At 57.1% G+C, this 27,922-nt stretch overlaps 1 protein-coding gene across 1 annotated transcript; it reads right to left on the bottom strand.

The window, feature by feature from the left end:
• Positions 1–137: 137 nt before the first annotated feature.
• On the bottom strand, positions 138–25,089 carry MAPKAPK2 (MAPK activated protein kinase 2). Its single transcript, XM_086861867.1, has 10 exons — positions 24,719–25,089; positions 6,079–6,218; positions 4,259–4,323; positions 3,549–3,628; positions 3,314–3,440; positions 2,995–3,070; positions 2,741–2,865; positions 2,509–2,594; positions 2,010–2,090; positions 138–1,468 (listed from the first exon to the last, which is right to left on the bottom strand). The coding sequence occupies exons 1-10, from the start codon at positions 24,965–24,967 to the stop codon at positions 1,325–1,327; spliced, it is 1,173 nt and encodes a 390-aa protein (XP_086717993.1). The 5' UTR covers positions 24,968–25,089; the 3' UTR covers positions 138–1,324.
• Between the last annotated feature and the right edge of the window lie 2,833 nt (positions 25,090–27,922).

Below are 27,922 nucleotides of genomic sequence, written 5' to 3'. Positions count from 1 at the left end.
GGATGTTTTGTCCCCAGAGAACATCGTGGGGAGCTCAGCCTTTCTGGTGGAAAAAAGAGCAGTTTTAGGACACAGGGAGAGCAGCTGGAGCACTGGGGGGGTTCTTCACAGCCACACAAGCAACAGGGGAGACTGGGTGACTTTTTAAGTGTCTTTAATCCAAAGGACTGAAGAGCAGACCAGGAAGATTAGTATAAGCCAACAGACAAAAATAATTAAAAAAAAAATTAAAAACAAACAAAAAAAAAGGGATAAAAACCAGTTTTCAAAAACAAATTAAAATTCCATACAGTGTCTAAAAGATCGCCTAAAAACTAAACATCGCCTTAAAAAATTGTTTTTCCCCATTCAAACACATTTAACGAAGTGAAACATCGTGACAAATAATAATAATAATAATAATTCATGGACTAAAGACTTCAGAGCAGCTGCAGGAGCCACCCTGGGGAGAGCAGCAGCACCCCCAGCCCCGGCCAGGGAGGGGTCGGTGCTGCCATCCTGGCTTGAGTTGTGCCAGCTCCAGCCCCCCCCTGTCCCCTGTCCCCAGGGACCCCCCCCCAGGGCAGGGGGTGGGCATGGGGGGCACACATCCCTGCAGAGCTGGGGGGCAGGACGGCCTCCTGCCCCCCCTGAGCCCCGAGCAGCTGCAGGCCCACGGACAGACACACACCCCACACAGACAGACAGACAGACGCTGCTGCCAGGCACATCCAGCTCGGCTCAGGGAGGGCTGGGGCGCTGCTTTTTGGCTCCTGGGCTTTATTTGGTGGCCCCCACCAGGGCAGCAGGACAGGGGGGAGGGCAGCTCTCCTTCCCTGACCCGCTGCCAGGCCTGGAGCCTGTCTCTAGCCAGCATCCACACAGGGAACACGCTGCCTGGGTTTCAGCTCTACAGTAGTTTTTAAAAAATATTTATACGTTATATACCCTAAAAAGGTCACCACAGGAGTTTCCATGTCTTTGGAAGGAAGGAGGAAAAAAAAAAAAAAAAATTTTATATATATATATATATATATATATATATATATAAAAATCAAAACTGTTTCACAAAAGAAAAATAAAAATCCAATTATTGGCGGCGTTCACCTACAGGACAAAAATCCCTGGGTGCAGGTGTGGATGTGAGGGGAGGGGAATCTCAGCACCTGCTCCAGAAAGGTCAAAAACACAGGTGAGTAGCTAAAAATAACTAGTCTGGTATAAATGTCTGAATTCCATGCGCTCGATAGAACAGTCTGTTTCTTTTTGTCTTTTTTTTTCTTAAAAAATATATATATATATATATATAGTTATTGCTTTCTGGAGGGCCGGCGGGCGGGGACCCTCAGTGGGGCAGCGCGGCGGGCTCGGGGGCGTTGGCTTTCTTCCTCCTCTTCATCAGCAGAGGGTTCGAGGAATCCTCGATTTTCTTGATCTTGATTTGTTCGTAGTCCACTCGCATGGTGGCCAGGGCACTGGTCATCTCCTCCTGTGGGCAGGGGGCACAGAGCCATCAGCAAAGCCCCCCCCAGGCTCCCCAAAGCAGCTGGGGATTAATTGCAGCAGGGCCTGAGTGTCCCGCTGCCAAATTTTTTGGCTCCATCCCAAGCACAGATCTGTCCCCAGAGCGAATTGGAATAGTGGAATTGTTCAGGTTGGAAAAGGCCTCCAAGACGATTGATCCAACCTGTGAGGGTGGGGAGATCCCATCCCTGGGATGGAATTCCCAGAGAAGCTGTGGCTGCCCCATCCCTGGCAGTGTCCAAGGCCAGGCTGGCTTTGGTTTGGCTCGGTTTTCCTGGGATAGTGGAAGGTGTCCCTGCCCTGGCATTTGAGGTCCCTTCCAACCCAATCCATTCTGTGATTCCGTGGTAAAGCCAACATAGCCACTCAATCACACCCCAGGTGCCACATCAATGCAGTTTTTGAGCACTTCCAGGGACAGTGGACGAGCCTGGTGTGCAGTACCACAGGAGAGGCCATTCCCCAGCTGACAGAGCATTGCAGGCAGGGACAGAGAGAGGTTTTACCTTCACATCCTCCCACAGGTCCTTCTCCTCCTTCAGCACACGGCTGGTGTGCAGCGGGGTCTGGGGCACCTGCATGGATTGCTGCCAGGAGAGGGGAGGAGCATGAGCTGGGAGCCACAGGCATCCATCCTGTCCCATCCCATCCATCCATCCCATGGATCCCATCCCATCCATCCCATCCCATCCATCCCATGGATCCCATCCCATCCCATGGATCCCATCCCATCCCATGGATCCCATCCCATCCATCCCATGGATCCCATGGATCCCATGGATCCCATCCCATCCCATCCCATGGATCCCATCCCATCCCATCCCATCCCATCCCATCCCATCCCATCCCTTCCCATCCCTTCCCATCCCATCCCATCCCATCCCATCCCATCCCATCCCATCCCATCCCATCCCATCCCATCCCATCCCATCCCATCCCATCCCATCCCATCCCATCCCATGGATCCCATCCCATGGATCCCATCCCATGGATCCCCACCCTCACCATGATCCAGGGGTGGTTCATGAACTCCGTTATTGTCATGCGCTGGGTCGGGTCTGTTTTCAGCAGGTTGCGGATCAGCTGCTTCACTGCGAGCGTTGGGGCAGGGTCAGGGGCCAGCAGCTCCCGGGGGGCTCTGCTGAGCTCCAGCCCAGCCCCAGAACCCCTGTACCCCCTCCTGCCACAGCCAGCCCTCAAAGGGAGACCTCAGCCTGGGGACAGGCACCACATTTACCTTCCTCGGACACCTCGGACCATTCAGGGTTGGGAAACTCGTACTGGCCCATTCGGATTCGCTTCTTCATGCCAGGAGAGATGGCCAGGCCGTGGTTGGAGTAGAAAGGGGGGTACCCGCAGAGCCTGCAGCAGGAGAGGGAACACAGCCAATGGGCCACCCCAAAAGCCTCCCCAGGAGCACTCACAGGGCACAGGGCAGTGCCAGGAGCAGGAGCTGAGCCCAGCAGGAGGGAGAGGAACCCTCAGACTTACAGAATATACATGATGACACCGAGGGACCACATGTCACAGGATTTGTCGTACTTCTCTGGGCCCAGCACTTCTGGGGCTGGTAAAGACAGAAAGAAAATTCTAAATCCAAGCATCAGCACCGGGTGAGAGGGCTCTGCCACCCCATGGAGACACCAAGAGCCACCTGCAGCTCCAGGCACTCTGGGAAGCGCTGCCTGGAGCAGGCTCCCTGCTGCACCTCAGCCTCCAGAGGTGCTGGGCTGCACATGGCACCCTCCAAACCCCCCCAGCTCTGCCCCCCAGCCCTCCAAACCCCCAGCCCAGCCCCCCAGGCACTGACCCACGTAGTAGGGCGTGTAGCACGGCGTGGCCAGGGAGTTGTGCGTGGTGGTTTCCTTGGCGAAGCCGAAGTCGGTGAGTTTCAGCACGGCGTTGGGCCGTTTGGAGGTGTACAGGAGGTTTTCCGGCTGGGAACACGCAGGGAAGAAGGGGCTGAGCAGCAGGGCTGGGCCAGCCCGGCCCTGGCACGGCCAAGGGGGGGCTCAGCAGTGCCAGGGGAGGGCTCGGGGTGGTACCTTCACGTCCCGGTGCGCAATGTTGATGGAGTGCAGGTACTGGATGGCTTCCCCAATGCTCTTCATGATCTCTGAAGCCTCTGAAGCAGCAAAGAAACCATCAGAAGCCTTCACAAGCAAGTTAAAAAGGGCACCACCACTCCCTGGGGAACTCTACAAACCAGGAGTCAGAAGAACCTGGCTGAGGTCAAAGGGGTTCTCTCTGCTGGAAGTCCCCCCCCTTTCCATGGAGTCTCTGCCACTCCCCTGGGTAAGGAGCCTGTAGCTCCCAGAAACTGCAGGGGAAGGGATGGGGCAGAGTGCAGCCCCTGACCCTGATACCAAAGAGGGGATTGCACCATTTAGGACACCCAAGCAGCAAGGAATCCAGCTGGGAAAGGCTTCCCCTTAGGGTGGGAAGTCAAGGGAGCAACAGGCTCCTGGTTTGGGTTGTGGCTGCTTTGCCTGGCCAGAGGGAATGAGATTAATAAGATTAATAAGATCTGAGAACCACAGCCCATGGACTTAATTTTTTGTGGAAGGTGGGTGTTTCTGACAGGAGTGGGACAGAGCGTGGGAGCAGCTGAGAAAATCCCCCCTAACCCAAGTGAACATGAAAAGCAGGGCCCTTGCATCCATGTTCCTCTGGGAGCTCCAAACTCTGCTGGGGGCTCAAGAGTCACTGAGGGGATGGGGTGGACTGGAAGGCCAGCAGGGCGTGGGCTCCATACCCCGTTCTGTGAAGGCCTGGTCTCCCCTGTCCTGAATCCTGCTGAAGAGCTCCCCGCCATCCAAGCTGCAAGAGAAGCAGGTGGTGTTACATGCTGTGGGTCCATCTCACGCAGCCACAAGCTGCACCAAACCCTCTGCTCAGCGGGAAACAATCCCCTTCCCCATCCAAGTGCTTGGGTTGGTGCTTCTGGGGCATTTCAGAGCCTCCTCCTTCCCGAAACGAGCAGGGCAGAGGCTCTGTGCTGGCAGAGGCGCCGGCGGACGTGGTCACCCCAGCAGCCCACAGAAACACATTTACAGTAAAAGCAGCAAATGTGGCTTGAAGTTGGTGAGAGCTCTCCCAGCACACGTGGCCTCCTTTTGCTCACAGGCCAACTGCCTCAGCAGCACCCTGACCCAGCACAGAAGTGCTGAGCAAAGCTCAGGGCATGGCTGAGACATCAGCAGTGTCACAACGGGCTCCCCAAGCTGGAAGGCAGAGGCTGGACCCCACTGCAGCACTGCCAGGTCCCATGGGAGGTGTTGGAGAGCCTCTGGTGGGGTTCCCTCCCCAGGCAATGGGGAAATGCAGCTCCCACAGAGATCAGGACTGAGATATGGGAGAATTCTCCATGAGAGCAGGGATAATGGCACTTCCTGCCCCTGCCTTATCTGACTGAGGCAGGAGCAGCTTGGCTTTCCCAGAGCTGATAGCATCTCCTTGACAGTCACATCTGCAACAGCAATGGCCTGCAGCCCTCAGAGCCCTCTGCTGCACAGAGCCTGCCAGGATGGATCCAGGGCCTGCCAGGATGGATCCAGGGCCTGCCAGGATGGATCCAGAACATGGCAGGATGGATACAGAGCCTGGCAGGATGGATCCAGAACCTGTCAGGATGGATCCAGGACCTGCCAGGATGGATCCAGGGCCTGCCAGGATGGACCCAGAGCCTGGCAGGATGGATCTAGGGCCTGCCAGGATGGATCCAGGGCCTGCCAGGATGGATCCAGAGCCTCCCAGGATGGATCTAGGACCTGCCAGGATGGATGCAGGGCCTGTCAGGATGGATCCAGGGCCTGCCAGGATGGATCCAGAGCCTGTCAGGATGGATCCAGGGCCTGCCAGGATGGATCCAGGGCCTGCTCCTGCTGGAAGTCAAATCCTGCCTTGTGATGGGCATTGCACCAGAGCACCCCTGGGTCACACAGTCCTGGGGACTCCTCAGCCACTCTTTCTTTCCTCACCACACACCCCTTTCCCACCCCTGGCTGCCCAGAGTGCCAGGCTGGTTCTCAGGTGCCTGTTCCCTCACAGGAGCCGCTCTGGGGCTGCTGTGCCACCTGCCCTGGCACTGCTCCTGCGCCCACTGCCCCCCCAGGCGATCTACCAGCTTGCCAGAGGAGAGGTTTTGGCAAGGAAGCTGCATCAAATCACAGCTGCGGTTGGGATGTGGTTTCAATACTTTCCCCTTCATCCCTCCTCCTCGTCCCCAGGTTAATACCAAGCTCCTACCCAAAGCAGAGCCGCTCAGCTGCTGCAGCTGGCAGGAGCTGCCAGGGCAGTACCAGAGCTGCCAGCTCGGCGTGCTCGCTGCCCCACGGCAGCTGCTGGGCTGCCAGGAACCGCTGCCCACCTCTGCTTTTGATGGCCAAAGCCAGTTTGGTTCTGACCCAGCGAACCTCGCAGAGCCGAGCGCGTTCTCGGGATGACTCAGAGCCAGCGCAGCCCCCGTCCCTCCTGCCCGGGCCAGCATCCCTCACACTCCCCAGGGCTGGAAGATGCCCACCCCCGTTTTGGCACCACCCTGCAGGGCTGGGCAGCTCCTGGGCCGGTGCTCACCACTCCATGACGATGAGCAGACACTTCCTCCCCTGGTAGAGGTTCTCGTAGACGTCCATGATGCGAACGATGTGCGCGCACTGCGACGCTCGCCAGTGCAGCTCCACTTCCCTGCGGGCCTTGGGGCAGTCCTGAAGCATCTGTGGGAGAAGTGACACCCTGTCAGCACCGAGCCACCCCCGGGGAGCCGGGTCATGACCCCCGGCTGGCACCGTGGCCACCAGAGAGGACACGGGGGCGAGGGCCGGGTGCTCCCTGTGGGCGCAGCGAGAGCGCTCTGGCAATGCCTCCATCCCCATCTAGTGGGAACGCTGAGAAGCCGTTTGCCCTCAGCTTGCCCTTCCTCCTAAGGCTTGTAAAAGCTTATTCTGGCTGCCTGCCACCTCCCAGTGCCCCCTCCAGCAAGATCTACTGCATTTATGAGCCAGCTTCTGCACCCTGATACCTCCACCGCCGCACCCCTGGGTGCCACCAAACATCCTCGCTCTGCCCTTTGCTGTCCCCATCATTTCCCATCCCTCAGCCTGCTGCTCCATGGGACCCTCCTGACCACAAAAGCTCCCTCACCACAAATTCAAAGCCCACCAGCACACGTGCCTGGGGAGGGGACAAAGCAAACCTCCAGATGTTCCCTAAATTACAGCTCTTTAATGAGCCCCCTGCCCTTCCCAAAGACAGCTCAGAGTTCCCAGGTGCAGGAAGGATTTGCTTGCCTGCCATAGACTATTAATTATGATGTTTGTCAGGATAAACAACCAGCCTTAATTATTGTGCTCCTAAATATAGAATAACAAATGTGTCTATCTTAAGCGTAGTTCATTTTCCTTCCTGTCCCCGGCAGCCTTTGGGGCTGGGCTCAGCCCCTTGGAGCCCCTTGGAGCAGCAGTGAGCAGGGGGATGTGGAAAAACACTCCCACCCTGCAGGAAACAGCAGGTTTGGTCATTTTAATGAGATTTAGACAGAAAAGTCCTGACCCCTCTGAGCTCTCCACGCTTCAGGAGCAGAGGAACATCAGCCCTGGGATGCTTTGCAGGACCCAGAGTGGTGCCCAGCACATCAGGGATTTCACAGGAACAAGATTAATTCCCAAAAAACACAGAAGAAACACTCACTGATGCTGCTGCCCTGGCAGAGCAACCCTGGCACGGGGAAAGGCACAGCCAGGATGAGCCCTTCAGCCACCCACCCAAAACACCATCCCTGGGCTCTGTTCACGCCTCTCCCACCTCCTCAGCTCTGCTGCTTCCCCAGGAGAGGAACCCTGCGGGAACCTGTGCACCTGGGGAGGCTCAGCAAGGATCAAAGTGGCCAAAGGCAACCTTTGCACAACTCCTTGCCATCACTCGCACCGACAGCTTCAGGGCAGAAAGCTGGACAGTCCCTTCTCGCTCCTCTCTTCCTTAATTAGCCTAAAAACAGATCCTGCAGGAGCCAAAACCCTAAGAGTAACACCAGCCCCCTGAGGAGCCGTGCAAAGGGGACTGGAGAAAAGCCTGGCTATTTGCAGCCCCTCTGAAGAGCCTGGAGTGGGGACCCAGGAAGCTGAAAAGAAAAACAAAGCAATTTGTAATTATGCGCCGGGAAAATGGACCAGCAGGAAGCAGCTAGTTAACATCATCCTGCACAAGACAAACAGCAGAGGTACAGCAAAATACATCCCATTTTTAGAGGCTACTCCGAGTGCTTTTATAGGAGATTAATTGGATTTGTAACGAAGCAGGAGGCAGCAGCCTCCATTACCTGCAGCAGCACGGCCCTGACGTTTGTTTTGTACCCAGCCAACCTCCAGGAGCAAACAGCTGCTCCAGTGCTCTCACAACACCCAGCTGTGATCCAGCTGCTCCCCTGCCAGCTCTGCCTGGAGAGGTGATGGAGAGGCTTGGAGAGGAGCAGATTAAGCCTCGTTAAGGGAATGATTTGCTCAATTTAGGAAATGTGGCAGTGGTGTGGTGGGGAGCTGAAGGCCAGGTGCACAGAGCTGAGTGGGGAAGGCCACTGCTGCTGCAGGAGGGATGTGGGGATGGACAAGCCACGGCAGAGGCAGCCCACAGCCCCAACATCACCTGCTGCACCCCAAAACTCCTGCCCTCAGCATCAGCACCGGCTCCCTGTGCCCTGGGATGCCGGGAATGGGCCAAGCACGACACAGTGGTGGGGCAACAGCACCAGATTGTCCCCTTTAGGTGGGACACAGCTGCCAGCCTTCCCTCCCATTGCCCAGCCCCAGCCAGCTGTGAAACCTCTGGTGGGTGATGTCCTGGCACTGCTCTGCTCACAGGAACTCCACATCCAGCCTATCTGGGGCTGTGGCAACCCTGCCCTTGGCCCTAATGTAGCCCCAGTGTCCAGGGCAGCCTGGGACCGCAAAAAGATTTGTATTTCTTGGCTCCCAACAAGGAGGCTGGGATGGGAAAATCACCTCGTGTTTCCCCTGAGGTTCAGCAAGGATGAACTGCCCCCATCCCACCCCAGCTGATTTTGCAACCCAGTAATCTGGAACACAACCAGGGTTAACCCTTCGATGGCAGCAGCCTGGACAGCTGCTCTCAGTTCAGCTTTTCCAGCTCTTTTCTCCTGTTCCCCTTGCAAAGAAGGGCTCCTCGGAGATCAAACTCTGCATTATTCCTGCCTGCTCCTGCTGGGGAGAGAGGAGGGCTCGGCAGCTGAGCTGGGCAGTAACCGGATCCCCGAGTTACACAAGTGTCCCCGGGCAGGGCACAAGGGCAGCGCTGCAGAGGAAGCTCTGCCACCACCTCGGAGCAAATGCAGGCAGGACTCACACAGGAGGAGCTGCATCCCTTTCCCAGGATGGCTGCTGGGTGCTCAGATTTGCAGCCACATCTCCAAACATCAGCTCAGCATCCCAGAGCACCCCTGTGTCCCTGAGCACCGCAGGGGACAGCCCTGCTCACCCCATCCCATCTCTGCTTCCCACTGCGGCACCAGGAAAGCAGGGAGAGCAGGGAACGAGCCACTCCACCCTGCTGGCAATTAGGGAGGAAATTCAGCTTTCAGCCGCGTTCCAGCTCCTCTCCCAGCAGCCTGACACCTCTGAGATTTGGGCAGACAGCGTTGTCTGCCATCCTGTGCCTTGGCTCAGCCCAGCTCCCCCAGGAGCCTTTCCATGCTGCGAGAGAAATTAGTTCTGTGTTCCTCTAAACACCCTCATTAGCTTCATTAGAGCCCTCAGGCCCAGGGGATGGCACAGCCCAGCCCGATGTGCTCAGGACCCCGAGAGCAGCAAAGGCTCCTCATGAGCTCCAGCAGCACCTCTGGGCTTTCCCCCACCTTGGAAAAACAAGCCCTGGAAGCAGCTCCTGAAAACAAAACAGCTCCTCAGGGTTTCTGCAGGGGAACCTCTCTGAGCAAACCCAAACCCAGGCTCCAGCCTGGTCCTGCAGGCATCAAAAATGAGCTTCAGCTCCAAGGAAGAGCCCAGCACCACATGGAGCTGGATTTCCCCCCATCACCTCAGGACAAGCACAGCACGGGTGGAGGGAAGGAGGGAAGGAGGGAAGGAGGGAAGGAGGGAAGGAGGGAAGGAGGGAAGGAGGGAAGGAGGGAAGGAGGGAAGGAGGGAAGGAGGGAAGGAGGGAAGGAAGGAAGGAAGGAAGGAAGGAAGGAAGGAAGGAAGGAAGGAAGGAAGGAAGGAAGGAAGGAAGGAAGGAAGGAAGGAAGGAAGGAAGGAAGGAAGGAAGGAAGGAAGGAAGGAAGGAAGGAAGGAAGGAAGGAAGGAAGGAAGGAAGGAAGGAAGGAAGGAAGGAAGGAAGGAAGGAAGGAAGGAAGGAAGGAAGGAAGGAAGGAAGGAAGGAAGGAAGGAAGGAAGGAAGGAAGGAAGGAAGGAAGGAAGGAAGGAAGGAAGGAAGGAAGGAAGGAAGGAAGGAAGGAAGGAAGGAAAGCTCTGGAGCAAAGCAGGGGCTGGAGCTGCCCACGCTCACGTTCCCTCTCTGAGCGTGTCCTCAGGCACCACTGATTCAGTCTCGCCGCCTCCTCCTGGGATGATGTTCCATGAGTCACGACAGGTTGGAAAAGGAAGCTCCCTCCTCCCCTGGCACGCAGGAGGTCCCTGAGGACACTGTCCCACTGTCCCTCCTGTCCCACTGTCCCTCCTCGCTGTGGGTGCCACCACAGCCCCAAGCGCTGCTGTCCCTCGGCGAGCCGAGCACACTCAGATGGGCAAGAGGACAAACTCGCCTCCCACGGGCAATTCCCATGGGAAGTGAGGATCAGGCTCACTCTGGGGTGTTGAGCTGCCCATTTCCCAGGGCTGCCCCACGCTCACCCCAGGCTCTCCAGCTGCTCTTGCAGGCAGGGTGGTTTTATTTCCATGTGTGTTTTGATCCCCCCTGGATTCTCCTCAGTCCCCACAGAACAGCGCAGGCCATGCAGCACCCAGCCCTCCAACAGGACCTGCAGGGCTGTACCCAGGCCCCAAACCACCCCCAGGAGCTCCCCTGCACCACAGGGGTTAAAATAAACCCTTGCTGAGTTGCAAGAATAAACCCACAGCGAAGAGGCAAGCTGTCATCCCCTAAATTATCAGCAGGGAAGCAAAGCAGAGCTTCCCCCTGCCTGGATCACACATGCAGGCTTTGGATTCCCCTGACCCGGCTAGCACAGGGCAAGGAACGTTTTTTCCTAATAAAGCAAAAGGGTTTCTCTTCAAAGGATTTTCCTCTTCTAATCTTCCCCTGCAAACTCGCTGCCAACTGGCGTCAGCTGCTTTACACATTTGTAGGGCCGGAGCTGGAAGCTTTGCACAGGCTGTTCCCACCTCTCCCTGGACTGAACTGAGCCTGTGATGCCAGAATATTTGGGGAGCCCGCAGGTAATGAGCCCAAAGCTGCCCCAGTCCCCGCCAGACACGGCTGGGAGGGAGAGGGCAGCAGCAGAACGAGGAAGCAGCAAAGCTTGGTTCCGCTTTTGGGCTACAAAAGAGAAATAAAATCACGAGTCCCAGAGCCCCAAAGAGGAATTGTGTTACCAAACGGAGGGAAATTCATGGTTGAACCACAAAGCAGTAACAATTAAAGGTGCAGCTCAGGAAGCCTCCCCCACATCATCGTGGCTCTTATATAAACCTTTACATTAACCCCATCCCTGCTGCTTACACCCACCACAACCTGCCTGGCTGCCCTGGTGACGGGACTTTCCCAAGCTGGGCTTCATTTCTGCTCTGCCCACGCCCAAAGAGCCACAGAAAGAGTTTGAAGCCCCAACAGAAGAGGCAAAAGCCTCATCCTCACGTTTGTTTTGCCCGGGGAAAGTCAGAGAGCAGGGGTGACGCGTCCGGAGGAGGAGGCGCGCGGCGTGGGTCCAGCAGCAGCGTGCCCCATCCTGCCAGCCCAGGATGAGTGCTCGGAGGGCAGGCTCTGCTCCCTGATGGAGCTGGCTTCATCCAAGGTGGTTTGTGAGGCAGGACAGCAAAGCTGGACAGCCAAGCATCAGCTGCCCACCTTCCAGAGGGATGGGAGCCACCAGAGCCGACACTGAGGCTCCGATCCACAGGAGCGCACTCGGCTCCATCCTCCACGTTCTCTCGCCTCGGGGAAAACGGAAAGGTTGGAGAAAGGATCCCAGCAAGAGAGGATTATTTAGATTAGAAAGAGCAGCACAGGAGAGGCAAGCGAAGCCGAGCAAACACAAGCTGACACACACACGCTCGAGCTGCTCGGCCGCATTCTCCCAGCCTGAATGATCCGAGCGCTCCCAGGAAGACCAGGAGCCACGGCGGCGAGCTGGGGGAGAGCATCCCCAGCAAGGACAGGAGCAGCCAGCCAGGCGTGAAGAGGCTGTGCCAGCCAGGGGAGAGCTAAAAGCCCTGCCAGGAGCAGCTCGGAGGGAGGCAGATGTGGGGGGCAGATGTCGCAGCGCGCTCGCCCCGCTCCTGCGGGCAATGTCGCAACGGAGGATGGAGATGGGGCGAGGGAAGAGGCAGCTCTTACACGATGCTTTCACAAGGGGCCTTGCTCAAGCCCTGGGTTCTCTGTGCTCCAGCTCCCCTGCTCGTGGGGGTCTGTGCCCGGTGGGCGATGCTCGGGACCCCCCGCCCCGCACCCCCCTGCCCAGGGCATCTGCTGAGCATTTCCTTGCCCCGCTCTCCCCCTGCGACAGATGCAGCAGCCATTCAGCCTTTTCAGGCTGCAACAAAAGCCTCTCGAGGCACACAAAGGCGAGGAGCAGAGGAGAGGCCTGGCTTTAAATAAGAGCCACCTGCCAGGGGCCCGTGCCCCCCGTGTGGTCGGGGCGCTGCCCCCCGGCCAGCCCCGCGCAGCAAAAATGTTCTTGGCACATCCTGGAGATGAAGTTTCCCAGTGGGTATCCAGGAGCAGCACCCTGGATGCTGAGGGAAGGGTCCCAGCGTGGTGGAGGTGTTGGGGATGAGGCTGGAGGTGGGCAGGAAGGGGCTGCAAAACTCACAGGAGAAAGTCAGAGCAGGTAAATGGCAACAAGGCAGCGGCACGAAGCATCCCCGCTGACTCACAGCCAGCAACAGGCTGGGGTTGGTGTTTAAAGGAGAGAAACAAAGAGTGTCGGCTTCATTTATCTGAGGAAAACAAAATTAGGGGTCTATTCAGTGCCATGTTCTTGTTTTGGGAGCGTTCCCTTCCTCCCAGCCCTCAGCAGCAGAGCTGGGTTTGGCTGACTCACCCGATGCTCATCTCTCCAGGAGACACCGGAGGAGCAGGAGCAGCCCAGGCACGAGCCACGGTCACGAGATGTCCTGTCCTGCTGTGCCACATCTGGCTGGAGTGACAGAGCCACCACCCTGCCAGGACCTTCCCGTGAATCCCACAGGGACAAACAGGGTCACAACGGCCAAAATGCTCCAACCCAGCCCTTCCCATCCCTTTCCAAAGGCGTCCAAGGCGTCACTGCCCACCAGGAGCCACCACAGCACTGGGCTTGAGCAGGGAAGGCACCCTGGGGCCAGAAGAAGCCACAGCTCCATGAATGGAGCCATTCTGGGCAGGGATGCTCAGATGCTCTCTGCAAACCAAACCCCTGACCCCACACAGCTCTGCTGCCTCTGCCGGGGCCTTTCATCCACACAACGCAAAGTGAAAGGGAAATAAGGAGCCGTGGGAAGAGCAGAGATCTTCACAGCCACAGCTCCACTCACACCACCTTCGCCTTCCACCTCTTTGCAGAGCTGAGGGCCGGGGTCAGCTCCTCCTGCCAGCCCCTCTCCTCGCCAGATTTGCTATCGGAGCTGACAACGCCGCGAACGGAAAAGCACACACGTGCTTCTGTGATAGGAAGTGGTTGATATTTGCAGGTGTGATTAATACCAAAGTAAACACTGATGTAAACCATTAACTCAGGGCTGACCTGTGTCCTTTGTGCTTCCCTCCCACAGGCAGAGCTTCAAAAAACCCCTGATCAGCAGCCCTGCACCCACATCAGAGGGAGCACAGAGCACCCCGAGCATCTCCTTGGGTCCCTGGCTCCACCAGCCTCCCACCAGCCCTGGGGACAGCCCTGCCTGACCTTCCCGCTCCCTCTGCCAGCTCTGGAGTCCCCACACCCACATCCCAGAACTGCTTTTATTTTTGGACACATCCACCCATTCCCTGAACGTTTCAGCTGAAGCGATTTTGGGGAGAGGCCCAGACCCACGCCTGCGAGCGGAGCAGCCGTGAAGCCCTGCCACAAGAAGCCCCACAACACTCACAGCTCCCCAGCAGCTCCTGGGCTTGAACTCTGCCCAAAAATGAAATTGCTCAGGGCAGGAGAGGAGAGGGAGAGGGAGAGGGGGCTGCCACCCACCCCCCCAGCACAGGAGTCCTGCCCGCGGCCTTTCCACACAGACCTCAGTGCAGCACAAATAAATACATGTGTATTTAAAGAAAGGGAAAAAACCAAACTGAAACACAAAGCTGCATCAAGGCCAGCCCATCCTGAGGTGCCACTCGCCCCTGGCACTGGGAGCAGGATGGCCTCGGGATGTTTCCTCTGCCGTGCCAAGCCTGAGGAGGGTTTTCATTTACGCACCCCCGAAGCTCGGTGACGACAGCACCATTTTGCATCATCCTGCCCTTCCTCAGCTGTTTGTTTAACACAGTTTCACCCCTGCCACGGGCTTTGTCAACACCAGGCCACTGCAAAGACCTTGCTGAGATAAGGTCTGGATGTGCAGCCCAGCTCTGGGGGATCCAGAGCAGAGCATCCCCCCGGCTGCTGGGACCCACCACCCGCCTTGGCAGTGCCAGAGGGGCTGGAATCACGGAGAACCCACAGCAGGCACCGTGCCCACACCAGTCTGGAGCCTGCCAGAGTGCTGGGAGCAGGAAAAGACCAGGCCAGGAGCAGCTCAGGGATTTCATAACAGGGCTTTGTCTGTGCAGGTGCTCAGCGAGGCAGGGGCCCCGCAGCCACCGACAGCCCCGCTCCTCCTCCGCCTCCTCCTCCTCCTCCTCCTCCTCGTCCTGCTGCTCCTGACATGGCACAGCAGACAGGAACCTCTGTCACCAGCAGCCCTGATGCCCAGGGCAGGGAGAAGGGCAGCAGTGTGTGTCAGGAGAGGGGATGGTGATGAAGGGGCAGAGGGACAAGAGGAGATTGCACCCCGGTGCGTGATCCAGAGCTGGTCAGGGGCACACAGCCCCCACCAACCTCTCCTCTGCCATCTCCCCAAACACCCCCAAAGCTCTCCCTGCAGTCTCCAGGCTGTCCCTGCCCCTCAGGCTGCTCTCCTCGTCCTTCTCCCAGCCCCAGCACCCCGCAGGACCTGCAGGTGGAAACCCCCGTTTGCCACAAACCCGCGTGGCTGAAGAGCCAAGCAACACCCCAGACTCGAGACCCAGCACTACCTAAGGCTGTGCACTCCCACTTTACCCACAGCACTTCAGAGCAAATCCTGGGCTCTGAAGCAATGCAGCGAAACCCTGAGAGCCTCCTGCCAACCCAGGAGCCGAGCAGGGCACTCCTCCTCCAGCAGCCACCCCAAGACTCCTTCAGCAGGAAAACACAGTTGTGTTTCTATTTCAGAAAAAGCCCTTCTCTGCATCCTGCTGGCACCACATGAAAGCTCTCAGGACACAGTGGCTATTCTTAGCTCCCTGCAGGCTTTTGGCAGCCCCAGGAGCCTCCAGGGCACCTGTTGGCAGCAGCAGCCGTGCGGCCCCGGGGCTGGGGAGGTTTGGTGAGGCTGGGACAGAGCCTGGACCAGCGGTGTCCCAGTCAGCACCATCACCTCAAAACACCTCGGCCAACGAGTGTGGAAAACTCACTGTGAAGTGCCTGGCTGCACAAACTTCCAAAAATACCAGAGGGGAAATTTCCCCCCTGTTGGGGGCTGGGCTCAACACGGAGCGAGGAGCCACTGAATCATGGAGTGGTTTGGGTTAAAAGGAGCCCTGAAGATCATCCCATTCCACCTCCCTGCCATGGGCAGGGACACCTTCCCCTAACCCAAGCTGCTCAGAGCCCCACCAAACCTGATCCAGCCTGGGCTGACAGCAGAGGTTTTGTGCTCTCACATCTTTTCAATATACAGCAAAACCACGTGTGGCAAACACACTGGAAAGAGTCACTGATCCTGCCATGGATGCTCAGCACCCCACTGCTTGACAGTGTTTACCAGCAGGCTACTTGATTTCCTACCAAATCCCACAGGCAGCAAGTGGTTTGGACTCATTTTGCCTGCTAAATTAAAACGGAGATGGGATAAAAAGGATAAACGCACGGATATTTAAACAAACTAACAGAAAAAAATCTCCTCCTGCAGCTACTGCTGCTCCCTTGGCAAAGAGCCTGGTCTCCTTGGGCATTCCCATGCCCAGCTTTTAAAAAGGAACCTGTCCCTTCCACACACCCTCATCCCAGGGCAGCGTTATCCAGGACCCCGGGGCACAGGGTGAGCGGGGGGCAGCTGCTCCCTCCGGGTCGGCCGGGGGCTCCTGGGCCCTGCTTTGTATGAATTTAAGCTTTTTCAATCCCCACTTATTCACGAGGAGAGCTCAGGGCTGGGAGAAGCCAGAGAGCAGACAGGGCAGCCTTTGTGTGGCTCTGCCGCCCACCCCGGGGCTGGGGCAGCCCCCGTGTCCCCCTGGGGCACCGTGGGGAGCAGCGGGGCTGGCACGGCCCCACTCAGCCTGGAGCTGCACCTCGAGTGAGCAGAGCCCCATTTCCCCAGCCAGAGGGAGAAATGAAGCCTTGAGCAGCCCCTGTGAACTCTCACACAGGGCAAGGCTTTTTCCAGGGCTGCTGGGGGGGATTGGGTTCGAGGTGGGTCCAAGATCCAGATGTCCAGTGATGCTCAGCAGTGAAGTCACTGAAACCATCGAAGCACCAGCACCACGTCCCAGGGCAACCCCCCTGCAGTGACATTTGCCTGGTTGTTTCAGGGCAATCTTTGAGGAGAAGGAAACATGAAAGGAATGCTTTGGTTAAAGCCAGAGGTGCTTGACCTGCTAAGAACAGAGCCTGGCAAAACTGAGCTAACGGGGTACACTGAGCTCCCCAAACCCTCTCCTGGCTCTCATTAGCTGGGCCCAGAGGGCCAGAGCCATGCCTGCCCTGCAGCTCCTCCAGATGACAGCCAGAAATGGGAATATCACCCCAAAGCAGTGCACTGAGGCACACAAACCATCCTCCCCAGCTCCCCCTGGCAGAGGCAGAAACCTCCGAGCTGCTCCACAGCTCTGCCTCCCACCCAGCACCTGCCCAAGCTGCTCAGCAGCACCCAATGACCACATTTTAATCTATCCAGAACCTCCTCAACATCGTCCTCACCCAGCTTTCACCAGCCCAGCATCTGCACCCCAGCAGGGCTGGCTGTCTCCTCCAGCAGCGAGGAGTTGGGGAATGGGAGCACCAGGACACTTCCAAAGACCCCCAGGGACCTGCTGAATCCCACCAGCCACGGAACATCTCATGTCCTGGCTGAGTTTCCTTCACAGCAGCTCTTCCTTACAACAAGAGGCTGGGAGCTCTGAGGTGGGATAAGCAGGGTGGGAGGGGATGGAGAGGTGTCAGTGACATCCCTCTCACCAGGAGCAGGGTCTTTGTGAGGAACACTGAGGACAAAAGCAAAGCCCTTCCCAAGCCTCCTCCTGGGCCAGCAAGGGGAAGATGTTTTCTCCAGGAGCCTGGGCAGGCATCCAGCAAGGGCTGCTCTGCCGGAGGCACGGGAGGTACCCAGCCCAAAATTCTCAGCTCTGATGACTTCCAGGAGATAACCTGAGTTTACACTTCCTGGCAAGCCAGCCCTTCCCAGCACTGCCAGAGCCTCTTGCGCAAAAGCCGCCTGCCCGGGGCTCCTTCTCCCAGCAAAGGGCTCGGGAACAGCCCCAGAGGAGGAGAGAGGCACACACAGCCCCGAGGGGACCGCAGGAGCCTGGCACAGGTGCCAGTGGCTCCTTCAGCCTGGCTCTGGGAGTCACACCGAGTCGCAGAGCCGTGGTGACAGCTCGGTGACAGCCACAGCGGCCCCTCCTGCTCACCAAAACAAGTGGGGATGGAACAAGTTGAAGTTGTTGCCAAGGCTGAGCTGGGAGATGCTTTAAGGCTCATTGCTGCTGGAATTCCAAACTCATCCTTGCTACCAGACACCTCCCCTGCTCTTTACTTTACTTACTGCTTTTGTTACACTGAGCTGAGGATGACATGCACACTTTCAGGTTTGTTTGGACCTGATTCCATCTGCTTTTGCCCCATCCTGGTGGAGATACCCGGAATTCCAGCCCCATTCCCAAGCAAAACCCCTTGGAGCCGGCTCATCCAGGCGATGAGCTGCCGCTACTGGAACTGCAGCCTGACGGGGACACGCTGCCAAATTTCCACAGCAGCCCCAGCTTGTGTTCCAGCCACATTTCCCTGAAAACACACACTTGGCAGGACATGCAAGGAGCCCTTGGAGAGGCTGTCCCAGCTCGGTGCGGCGCAGCAGGGCCAGAGGACGCGGCAGGACAGCGACTGGGACAGCAGCTGCTCCAGTCTGAAAGCTCAGAAGATGCTCCCAAGACAGGAGGTGCTGCAGCCCCTGGGGAAGGGACAGCACAGAGCCCCAGCCCGCTGGGACACGGGTTTAGCCTGAATCAGAGTGACCCCAAACCTGCCTGACCCCCATCTTCTGGGGCCAGCAGAGCTGGAAAGGTTGAGCTCAAAACGGGCACCCACCTGCAGCTGAGGGCACCAAGCAGCAAACTTAATTATGGTGATGAAGGAAATTAATCCATCCCTCCCCCAATCTATAGGCCAAACTGGATAAGGACACCAAGAGCGGAGCAGCAAAGCCCCAGCCTGGCTGGGCGCCCCAGGAACATTCAGATCTGGGTTTGTGTTTTGGACTTTATCTCTGGTTTAGGCTACAGCTGGCAGGGCAGGCAGGCACAGAACCACGTGCCTGAATAATCTCATTACATATGACGGCAAAGGCTGTGCCAGCTGCACAGCTCCTGGGCCAGAGAGCTCACCTGCCCTCCCCACGGGGAGCGGGCACTTGGGCACAGCACAGCGCTGGAGGAAGGCCATCACCCACAGGATGATGCCACCATCCTCCTCAGCAGGACCAGAGTGAAGATGGAGCCACAGGGGAGCTCCCAGAGTGCTCAGAGTAGATCCTGCATCCCCCTCCCAGTGACATTTTTGTGGCTCACAGCATCTCCAGCAAAAACTTTTCATTTCAGGTCATGTCAGGTCCAGCAGCACTCAGGGACTCGGGGCTGTTAGTCCCCTCCCCAGGCCACAGCAGCGAGTTAATGCAACCATTAAACCTGCCAGCCACTGTAATCCTCACCTCAAATTGGTAAAATCTTAAAAGGCTGAAATCTTTGAAATGACTCAGCCAAGGGGGACAAAGGAAGAACAGTTTAAAAGGCTGTTAAAGCTCCCTCCATTCAGACCTGCTCTTGCGTGCCCTGCTCCAACCCCATCCATCTCCTTTGGGGAACTGGCCACAGAGCTGAGAGTCCTCCCCAGAACGAGCCTCCAGGCACCAGGCACTCTCACAGCCCTGGTGCCAGCCAGAGCTGAAAGGAGAAGCTATTTCAGAGAGCAAGACAATCACAAAATGGTTTGGTTGGAAGGGTGGGCCATCTCCTCCCAGCCCCCCGTGCCGAGGGCAGGGACACCTTCCACCAGACCAGGCTGGGTTTTCCACCTTGCAGCAATGAAGATGGGACCCACTTTCCGTGGGATACAGGTCCCAGGGGCTGTTAAACTCAACCCTGTCACCCCCAGAAATGACCACGATGCTGGCTCAGTCTGACTGCCCAGGCTCCAAACTAGTTGTTTTTGGGAAGTGGTCAGGGCAAGCTGTGTTCCCATGCCAGCCTCTGGAGCTGGTGGAGGGATCACCCTTGTCCTGCTTCAAACTCTCCCTCCTCCAAAATCAGCCAGGTCCTGAAAACCCTCTCCCAGCTGCTGCCTCACCTCTGCAGCCCACAAAGGGCAGAGGGGCTGAGCAGCCTGGGGTGGGCATGGGGCTACCTGGGGACACCTGGCACAAGCCAGACCCCGGAGCTGGGGTGGGCACGGGGCTACCTGGGGACACCTGGCACAAGCCAGACCCCGGAGCTGGCTGGGGTGGGCATGGGGCTACCTGGGGACACCTGGCACAAGCCAGAGCCCGGAGCTGGCTGGGGTGGGCACAGGGCTACCTGGGGACACCTGGCACAAGCCAGACCCCGGAGCTGGGGTGGGCACGGGGCTACCTGGGGACACCTGGCACAAGCCAGAGCCCGGAGCTGGCCCATGGCAGGCTGTGGCAGGCACGCTGGCCCCATGGCAGCCCCGGCACGGCGCAGGGGAGGCAGCAGGGGAGGCAGCAGGTTATTCTTGGAAACCAGGAGGTGAGGTCATGCTGCCTGAATGCTGCAACTTGAGGCCAAACGCGCGGGGCCAGTTGTGCTTGGAGAGGAGCCTGACTTCTGCAGCGAGGGCCGTCTGCAGGTCGGGAGGCCGCTCCGAGCAGGAGGAAAGGCTTTCTTAAGGAAGGAGGGCTCTTCCCTCTCAAGTTTCTCAGCAGACCACAGCAAAAGATGGGTTTGAAAAGAGGAAAGCCCCCGGAGCATCTCAGCCCACCAGCAAGGCTGAGAAGATGGCAGATGATAAAGCTGGGGTGATGCTGCTGCGGTGCCACGGGATCAGCCCAACAGCCACTGCCGACCCGGCCACTCCTCAGGATGCCTCCCACGTACCTGCACCACCCTGCAGCCCAGCAAGAGCTCTTCCACCTCGTCAGCTGCCAGAGCACATCCCAGAGCTGTCTGGGAAGAGAGGAGTCACCAACTCCATCCTTCAGGCTTCCTCAGCAGGAACCTTCCGGGAGTTTCCATCACCTGTGCCCACCCCTCGCGCCCCAAATGTGCTGGGAGAGCCGGCTCTCAGGCTGCACAGCCTCAGTTTTTATTTACACTTTGTTTTGGTTGTTTCAGAGCACGTGTCTGGCAAAGCTCAGCCTCTGTTCTGCATCACTAGCCGAGGCAGAGCCATCACCTCCAGAGCCCCAGGAACCAGCAGCGTCCTGTAATGAGGTTTTCCTGGTGTTTGTGTGGAAGTGATGGCACAGAAGGCACTAATCTTGCCAAAGGCCAGCAGGGCTCAGAGTGAATGGCAAAATCATCCTTTTACCTGGTGGTATTTGGCTATAAAATCACACATCCAGGGGCTGTGTTTTCAGCCTGTGTGCCACAGGCAGCCCAGCTCCTCAGCTCAGAGCCGCCTCTGAGGTTTGGTCAATCACTGCATCTCAGTTCCCCGCCTCTGAAAACATGGGAAACGTCTTTTGCAAGACCGTGATGGCAGCAGATTATTATTGAGAGGAAGAGCCCCGCCACTTCCTGAGCACGTACCAAAGAGAAAACCCCTGCTCCCGGGCCTTATCAGTCCATCACAGTCTGACTGCACAGAACATGTGAAGTGTTTAAAAGAGATTATGGCAAATCCTACATCACTTAAACAAACTCAAACCCCAAGTCAGTAGACTCCTTTGGTCAATGAGATAATAAACCACTGCTTTGGAAAAGTCCCAGTGATGTCACTGCCGCTTCCACAGCTTTTCAACCACAGCTTGCACAGAAGGCCACAGCGAAGACATTTCTGATTATATAAAATACATGGCAGAGCTAATAATAAAATCATCTCTCCACTGAGAGAGGGACAGAAGAACAGCAGACACAGCAAGCTGCTTCCCATGAGCACCAGCCCAGGATCTCCCTCACTTCAGGGATGTTTTCCCAGATGGATCTGCAGAGGGACACAGCATTTGATCTCCAACAGGGTGCTTTGGCTACAGGAACTCACCCATCCTCAGAGCTGCTCAGCTATCAGCTCCTGCCCTAATTCCACAACAGGCACCTTCCCAGAGCAGCAACCCACAAACACCATCCTCCTTCTCCATCAGGAGAGCCATCACTCACAGATTATCAGAACCATCACTCACAGACTATCAGAACCATCACTCACAGATTATCAGAGCCATCACTCACAGATTATCAGAACCATCACTCACAGACTATCAGAACCATCACTCACAGATTATCAGATGAGTGACACTGAGAGTGTTTCCCAAACACGCCCCAAAAGCACCAAGGATGCTCCAGAAACAGGGGCAAATCCACAAGCAGCCTCCACGAGCTCCTCCAGCCCTTCCAAAGCTCACCTCACCTCATCAGGTGAGGATCTCCTGCTTTGAAGCTGAAGTCAGCAGCGAGGTTTGTTCATTTATTTTGAAGGAAACCTGCTCCACAAAGAGCTTCATCGTGCAACGCACACAACAGAGGAAAACTCATCACCTGCAATACCAGTCCCCACTCTCCAGCCTGGCTTAGCTGCCATTTCCTCGTGGAATTAAGGCAGCCAGCCCAAAGATTCGTCTTAAAAGTGGAATTTGCAGCAGGCAAAGAGCCCTCGCTCCCAGCCCCACCACTGCAGCCTGACCACAGCCAACCCTGCCAAGTCAGGCCAGCAGTGACCTACATACAGCAGCCTCCCCAGAAATTACAAGCCTAATTTTGCCTAATAATAAATCACACCGAGGTACAAGGAAGAACGGGGTAAGGAAGCAGGCATTTCAGCTCCATTCATCACCTCTCACCGTGCTTCAAACAGGGGCAGCTCAGGGGTGACTGACTGGGACCATCCGTGGCTGCTTCACACCAGATAATTCAGGGCTGCCACACCTCAGGTACCAAAAAAGACAATAAAATTGGGGGTGGGAAACAGAAGGATGAACAAGAATCTATAAGAAGAGTAGAGGAATCTCTTGTTTTCACCCAGGTACTACACAGCAAGCAGAACTACCATCCATTAACTCGCACACAGCATCATTTTATTTAATGATGTGTCTCTGCCATGGACTATTGCTCTGGAAGGAGAAGAAAATTTGCCTTCTTGTTTTCACTGCTGCTAGAACACTGTCCCCAAGATCAAACTCTCCTGGAGCATTGAAAAATTCTCTTCAGCAAAGTGACTCTCAGAAAACCCCCTTTTGGTACCAAAACCATCTCTTGACTTGGGAGGAAGAGCTGTAACAACACAACATTTGCTCGTGACCCAAGAGGAAGCACAGCACGACCAGAAGACACCGTCCACATCAGGGAGAGACACAACTGCGTCTCATCCTCCAGTGAAGGATTGCATTGTTATACAAGATTTTGGAACAGCAAACCTAAAGAATGACACTCCAAATGGAAAGGTTCACTGCACGACCAAAGCAGGCAGCAGACAGATTTCAGCTGTGGCTCCTGGCGATGGGCCATCGGGATTCTTTTAAGCATCATCTGAAACATGACAACTCGATGCAATCACTTCTGTGGATCCTGCTTTAGGTCATCTTTCCACTCTGATGCAGCCTGTGAGTAATTTGGACCCAAATACCTCTCCACAGGTCTCTAGCAGAGACGTCAGCCCGGCTGTGTACCCGAGGAGGGAATGAAGTCAGCACACATCATGTCTAGGACAGTCACCCACACCAAGTTTGGGCTCTGCAGCTCAGTCCAAATATCCCAACAGAGTAAGCCAAGCTGTAGGTCACTCTCACGAGGGCAGGACGAGCACCCATGGGCTCATCCCAGAGCCCAAACTCCCAGCGTAGCAGTTTGGAAGGTGCTGGAGGGAGGGAATCACTTACAGTAGCAGCTGTGCTGCTCTTTGAGAAGCCAGGGACACGTCCAACCACTCAGCTGAACTCGTCCCTCCCCATCAGGGACGCCAGGAGAGGCCAGGACAGGGGACAGGCAAGACAATCCCTTTTCCTAAAAGAGATTCAGTGTCGAATATACCTCACCCTGCAAGAGGCACACAGACACTCTGTGTCACCCTCCTACAGCCCCAGCTTGCAGTCCCACACTCCAGGACGCTTTTCAACAAGCCCAGGGACCTGTGTGACACAAACCCTGACCCCTGGCTCTGGCACGGGCAGGGTGACAGCAGCGGTCCCGTGTCCCAACCCCGCAGGGCAGAGCAACCTCCGGCCTCCTCCATCCTTCCCCTTTCAGGGCTGCGAGAGGGAAGTGCTGGGATCTGTGCTTTAAATGTGTGACTCAACTTCAGAGGCGAGGAGGAGCCCGTCTGTCAAAACAGAAGAGGATTTCGCTAATTTTCAACCCAGTGAGATGACAACACAATGTCACCCTGGAGTACAACGCGGGGATGGCAACGTCTTTGGCGTTTCTGAAGGAAAAGCCAAACTTTTATCACCTAGCCGACCCCCCTTCCTTAAGCACAGACATTGGGCACCACACCTTGGCCACGGCACCACCTCTGCAGCACAGCTTGTGCCCCCAAAGCCCCACGGTCATTCCCTCACTCGGGTTATGAACCCCAGACACCGCCAGAGAGGCAACTCTAAACACAAAAGAAGTGGGATTACAGGTTTAGGTGGGAATTGTAAGTTTAGGTGAGGGTTATGGGTTTAGGTGGGGTGTTTTTAGCCTTCCCAGTTCTCGGGGTAACGCCAAGGACTGAACAGCTCATGTGTGGGCGCAAATTGCACGGATGCTGGAGAACACGGCGCTCCCAGCGAGCAGCCAGCCTTGCTCCTGGCGTGTCAGGAATCCATTCAAACTTCCCCAAGCCTCGCTGGCAGGGAGGCACGCTCCCCTCCTTGCTCAAAAACCTCGTCTGGAAACGAGGAGAAGGGCGGCATCACCCAGAGCCTGCTCAGACACAGAAGCCACCGCTGAGCTACGCCTGCCAAAGAGAAGCAAGTTAGGGGTAACAACGCTGAAATATTCCCTGTGGGAAGCGGGGGACGGCTGGGTGTTACAGCCGGGAGGGGACACGGCACGGGGACAGGGAGCGGCTGCCGGTGCTCACAGCACACACCGCGCTGTGACCCCACACTGGGGGATGCGGACCCCGCCGTTCCGAATGTGCATCCCCGCCAGGCCACGGTCTCCGCTCCAGGCCAGCCCCCCACCAGCACCCTCGTGCTACCAAGATGTCATTTCGCTTCGTTTCCCACTACAAAGCTGGAAAGCCGCGTCTCGCCGCTTTTAACGGGGGGGGGAAAAAAACGAGATTAAAGCGCGGCCGGAGGGGCGGGCGGAGCTCATTGGCCCCGCTGGCCCACCCGGACCCCCTTTCCCCCGCAGCAGACACCTTCCATCACTGTCAGCAGCGCCGCTGCCGCTCCCGGCCCCTCCCGGCCGCGCCCGCCCGGTCCCCGCGTCCCCCCCGGTCCCCGCGCACCTTCAGCGCGAACTTCTCGCCGCTCTTCTTGCTGAAGATCTCCAAAACTTTCCCGTTGATGCCGAGCCCCAGCACTTGCGTGGTGACCTTGTAGTCGTCCGTGATGGCATTCTTCCGGATCTGCAGGCCGCCCTTCCCCGGGAACGGCGGCGGCCCGTGCGGGGGAGCGGCGGGCGGCGGCGGCGGCGGCGGCTGCGGCGGCGGCGGGCTGGGGAAGCCGGCGGGCGGCGGCGGCGCCCCGGAGAGCATGGCGAGCACCGGGCTGGCTCCGGGCGGGCTCGGGGAGGGCTCCGGGAAGGCTCCGGGCGGGCGGGAGGGCGGCGGAGCCCCGCGGGCCGTGCGGGATGGGCCGGGGGTGCGGGGGGTGAAGCAGCAGCGCCGCCGCCGCCGCCGCCCCCCGCCGGTGCGCCCCGGCCCCGACAAGAGCGATGGCTCCGGTGCGGCGGCTCCTCCTCCTCCTCCTCCTCCCGCCGGGCCGGCTCTGATGTCAGCGCCCCGGCCGGCGGGGGAGGGACGGGGCGGAGCGGCCCCGGGGCTGAGCCTGCGCCCGCCGGACCGGCCCCGCCGCCGCCCCGGGGGTACCGGGGGAACGGGAGACCCCGGCCCCGCCGCCGCCCCGGGGGTACCGGGGGAACGGGAGACCCCGGCCCCGCCGCCGCCCCGGGGGGAACGGGGGAACGGGAGACCCCGGCCCCGCCGCCGCCCCGGGGGTACCGGGGGGTGCCGGGGCTCCGGGGGGACGGGACACCCCGGCCCCGCTGCCGCCTGTGTCCCCTGGAGCCGGCGGGGGGATGGCAACAGGTTCCCAGCGCCCCTCCAGGGATGCAGGAAAGGATGCTCGCAGGAGCGCGGAGCCGCAGGACAAGAGGGAATATTGGGCTCAGGTTCAGAGAGAAGATTTAGGTTGGTATTAAGGAAAAAATTCTCCGCTGTGAGCGTGGGGAGGCCCTGGCACAGGGTGCCCAGAGAAGGGGTGGATGCCCCGTCCCTGGAAGTGTCCAAGGCCAGGTTGGAGCAATCTGGGAAAGGGGAAGCTGTCCCTGCCCGTGGCAGGGCTGGAATGAGATTATCTTCAACAATCCCTCCAGCACAAACCGTTCCATGATTGTACAATTCAACTGGCAGCAGCATCCCACCCGCAGCTGGCGTGTCCTCGCTGTCCCCGGAGCACCCTGAGGTGACAAAGGGCTGCTCGGAGCAGTGGGGCACTGCTGGTGCCCAGCACCTCACCCACCATCGCTCCATCTCCAAACACATCCCAGGAAGGCAAGAGGTGTAACCAACACCACAGCACAGAGAGCATCAGGGGACGGGAGGCCAGGCCAGAAAGAGTAAAACCTGTCCCGATGGTAATAAATGTCCGTGTTTGCCCCAGAATCCAACAAAGATGAGGCTAAAAAAGAGATCCACAGTGAGCGACCTGCCTTTGAGCTGCCTGACATCCAGTAAAATCCAACGAGCATTCCTTCTGCTAGAGCACCACGGGAAATCAAGATACTTCATTTATGGATATACAAGGATATGGATATATCATTTATGAACATATCATTTATGGATATATCATTTATGGATATACAAGGATATGGATATATCATTTATGGATATATCATTTATGGATATACAAGGATATGGATATATCATTTATGGTTATATCATTTATGGATATACAAGGATATGGATATATCGTTTATGGATATATCATTTATGGATATACAAGGATATGGATATATCATTTATGGATATATCATTTATGGATATATCATTTATGGATATACAAGGATATGGATATATCATTTATGGATATATCATTTATGGATATACAAGGATATGGATATATCATTTATGGATATACAAGGCACACTGATAATCCCTGTTTTCCAAGGGTTTTTTGACATCCCTCCCTCTTACCCAGCTGTCCCACAAAAGGCAGGGGGTGTGCCCTGGGGAAGGGATGAAGGAACATCACGGTGCACAGGACCTACACCACATCCTCCACAAGCAGAAGAAAGGAGAATCCAGGTCCTAAAAAGGGCCAGGACAGGGAAGGGAAGGGAAGGGAAGGGAAGGGAAGGGAAGGGAAGGGAAGGGAAGGGAAGGGAAGGGAAGGGAAGGGAAGGGAAGGGAAGGGAAGGGAAGGGAAGGGAAGGGAAGGGAAGGGAAGGGAAGGGAAGGGAAGGGAAGGGAAGGACAGAGAAGGGAAGGACAGAGAAGGGAAGGACAGAGAAGGGAAGGACAGGGCAGCACAGGGAAGGGTAGGACAGGGCAGGACAGGGCAGGACAGGGAAGGGTAGGACAGGGCAGGACAGGGAAAGGAAGGGTAGGACAGGGCAGGACAGGGCAGGACAGGGAAGGGCACGCTGTGGCCTCTGTGTCCCTACACACAAGCAAGGCCACCATGGAGCAAGAGGCATCCGCTCCACCTCTGCCACCTCAGCACCTTCTGAGATCAATAAAACCCTCTCAGGCTTTTTAACCAAACCAATAAAACTGCTCCCAGTTTTACACAGGCAGTTGTTAGCCCGTGGCTGATCAATAGCTGGGTGAAGCAGCGGATCCAGCTAATCAAAGTACGTCATCAGCAGCAAGAGACTGAGCGTCTGTCAGGAGGTGGCAGTGACAGTCACCAGATGGGAGAGTGAGTAAACCTACACCAGGCGCTGGCAGCTTTATAAATAAAACTCTTGTCGAGCTCCCCGTGCCTGTCACTGAGTTCTGAGTTTCCCTGAGAAACCTGGAGAGCAGCAGAGGCCTTCGCCCACTCCAGGCTAAGCGTTGGCTGCGAGAATTTCCCACTTGGAAAATGGATTTATTCTGAGTCTTGCAGCAGAATCTGATCCTGCATCCTTCACCCCATCAAACGAGGGGCGTCTGGGGGTGGGAGTTAAACCCAACAGACCCTGTAAGCACAGATCAAAGCTGCTTCAAAGCTGCTGCTCTGTGGGGTTTTCCCAGCTTTGGCGTCCCCCTGCTTGGGCTCGCCTCAGCACGTCTGGGGAAGGAGCCGTCTAAGCCAAGTTTTTCTCCACAGAGGAATCCGGTCAAAGGAAAATTATTGACCCATTTCGTTGCTCCGTTTCCTCTAGTTTCATTCATATTTGCTTTGTAACCCGACCCTTCAGCTATTTCAAAGATAAACAGCAGTCCAGAGGAGGCACGGTTTGGGAGCCTCGGGTCCTGGGTTTCCCATGGAATCCTCCTTGGTTA

This window comes from Cyanistes caeruleus, chromosome 24, assembly GCF_971803275.1.
Source record: "Cyanistes caeruleus chromosome 24, bCyaCae1.hap1.1, whole genome shotgun sequence".
NCBI classification, from domain to species: Eukaryota; Metazoa; Chordata; class Aves; order Passeriformes; family Paridae; genus Cyanistes; species Cyanistes caeruleus.
This window is presented reverse-complemented; position numbering and strand designations above follow the sequence as displayed.

Bases quoted from the DNA above. Each gene is read 5' to 3' on its own strand.
- MAPKAPK2 (XM_086861867.1), bottom strand. From the start codon at position 24,967: ATGCTCTCCGGGGCGCCGCCGCCGCCCGCCGGCTTCCCCAGCCCGCCG. The intron at 6,219-24,718 runs GTGCGCGGGGAC...CTTCTCCCACAG, and splicing joins GCGAGAAGTTCGCGCTGAAG to ATGCTTCAGGACTGCCCCAA. The intron at 3,071-3,313 runs GTCAGTGCCTGG...TGTCTTTACCAG, and splicing joins CTACACGCCCTACTACGTGG to CCCCAGAAGTGCTGGGCCCA.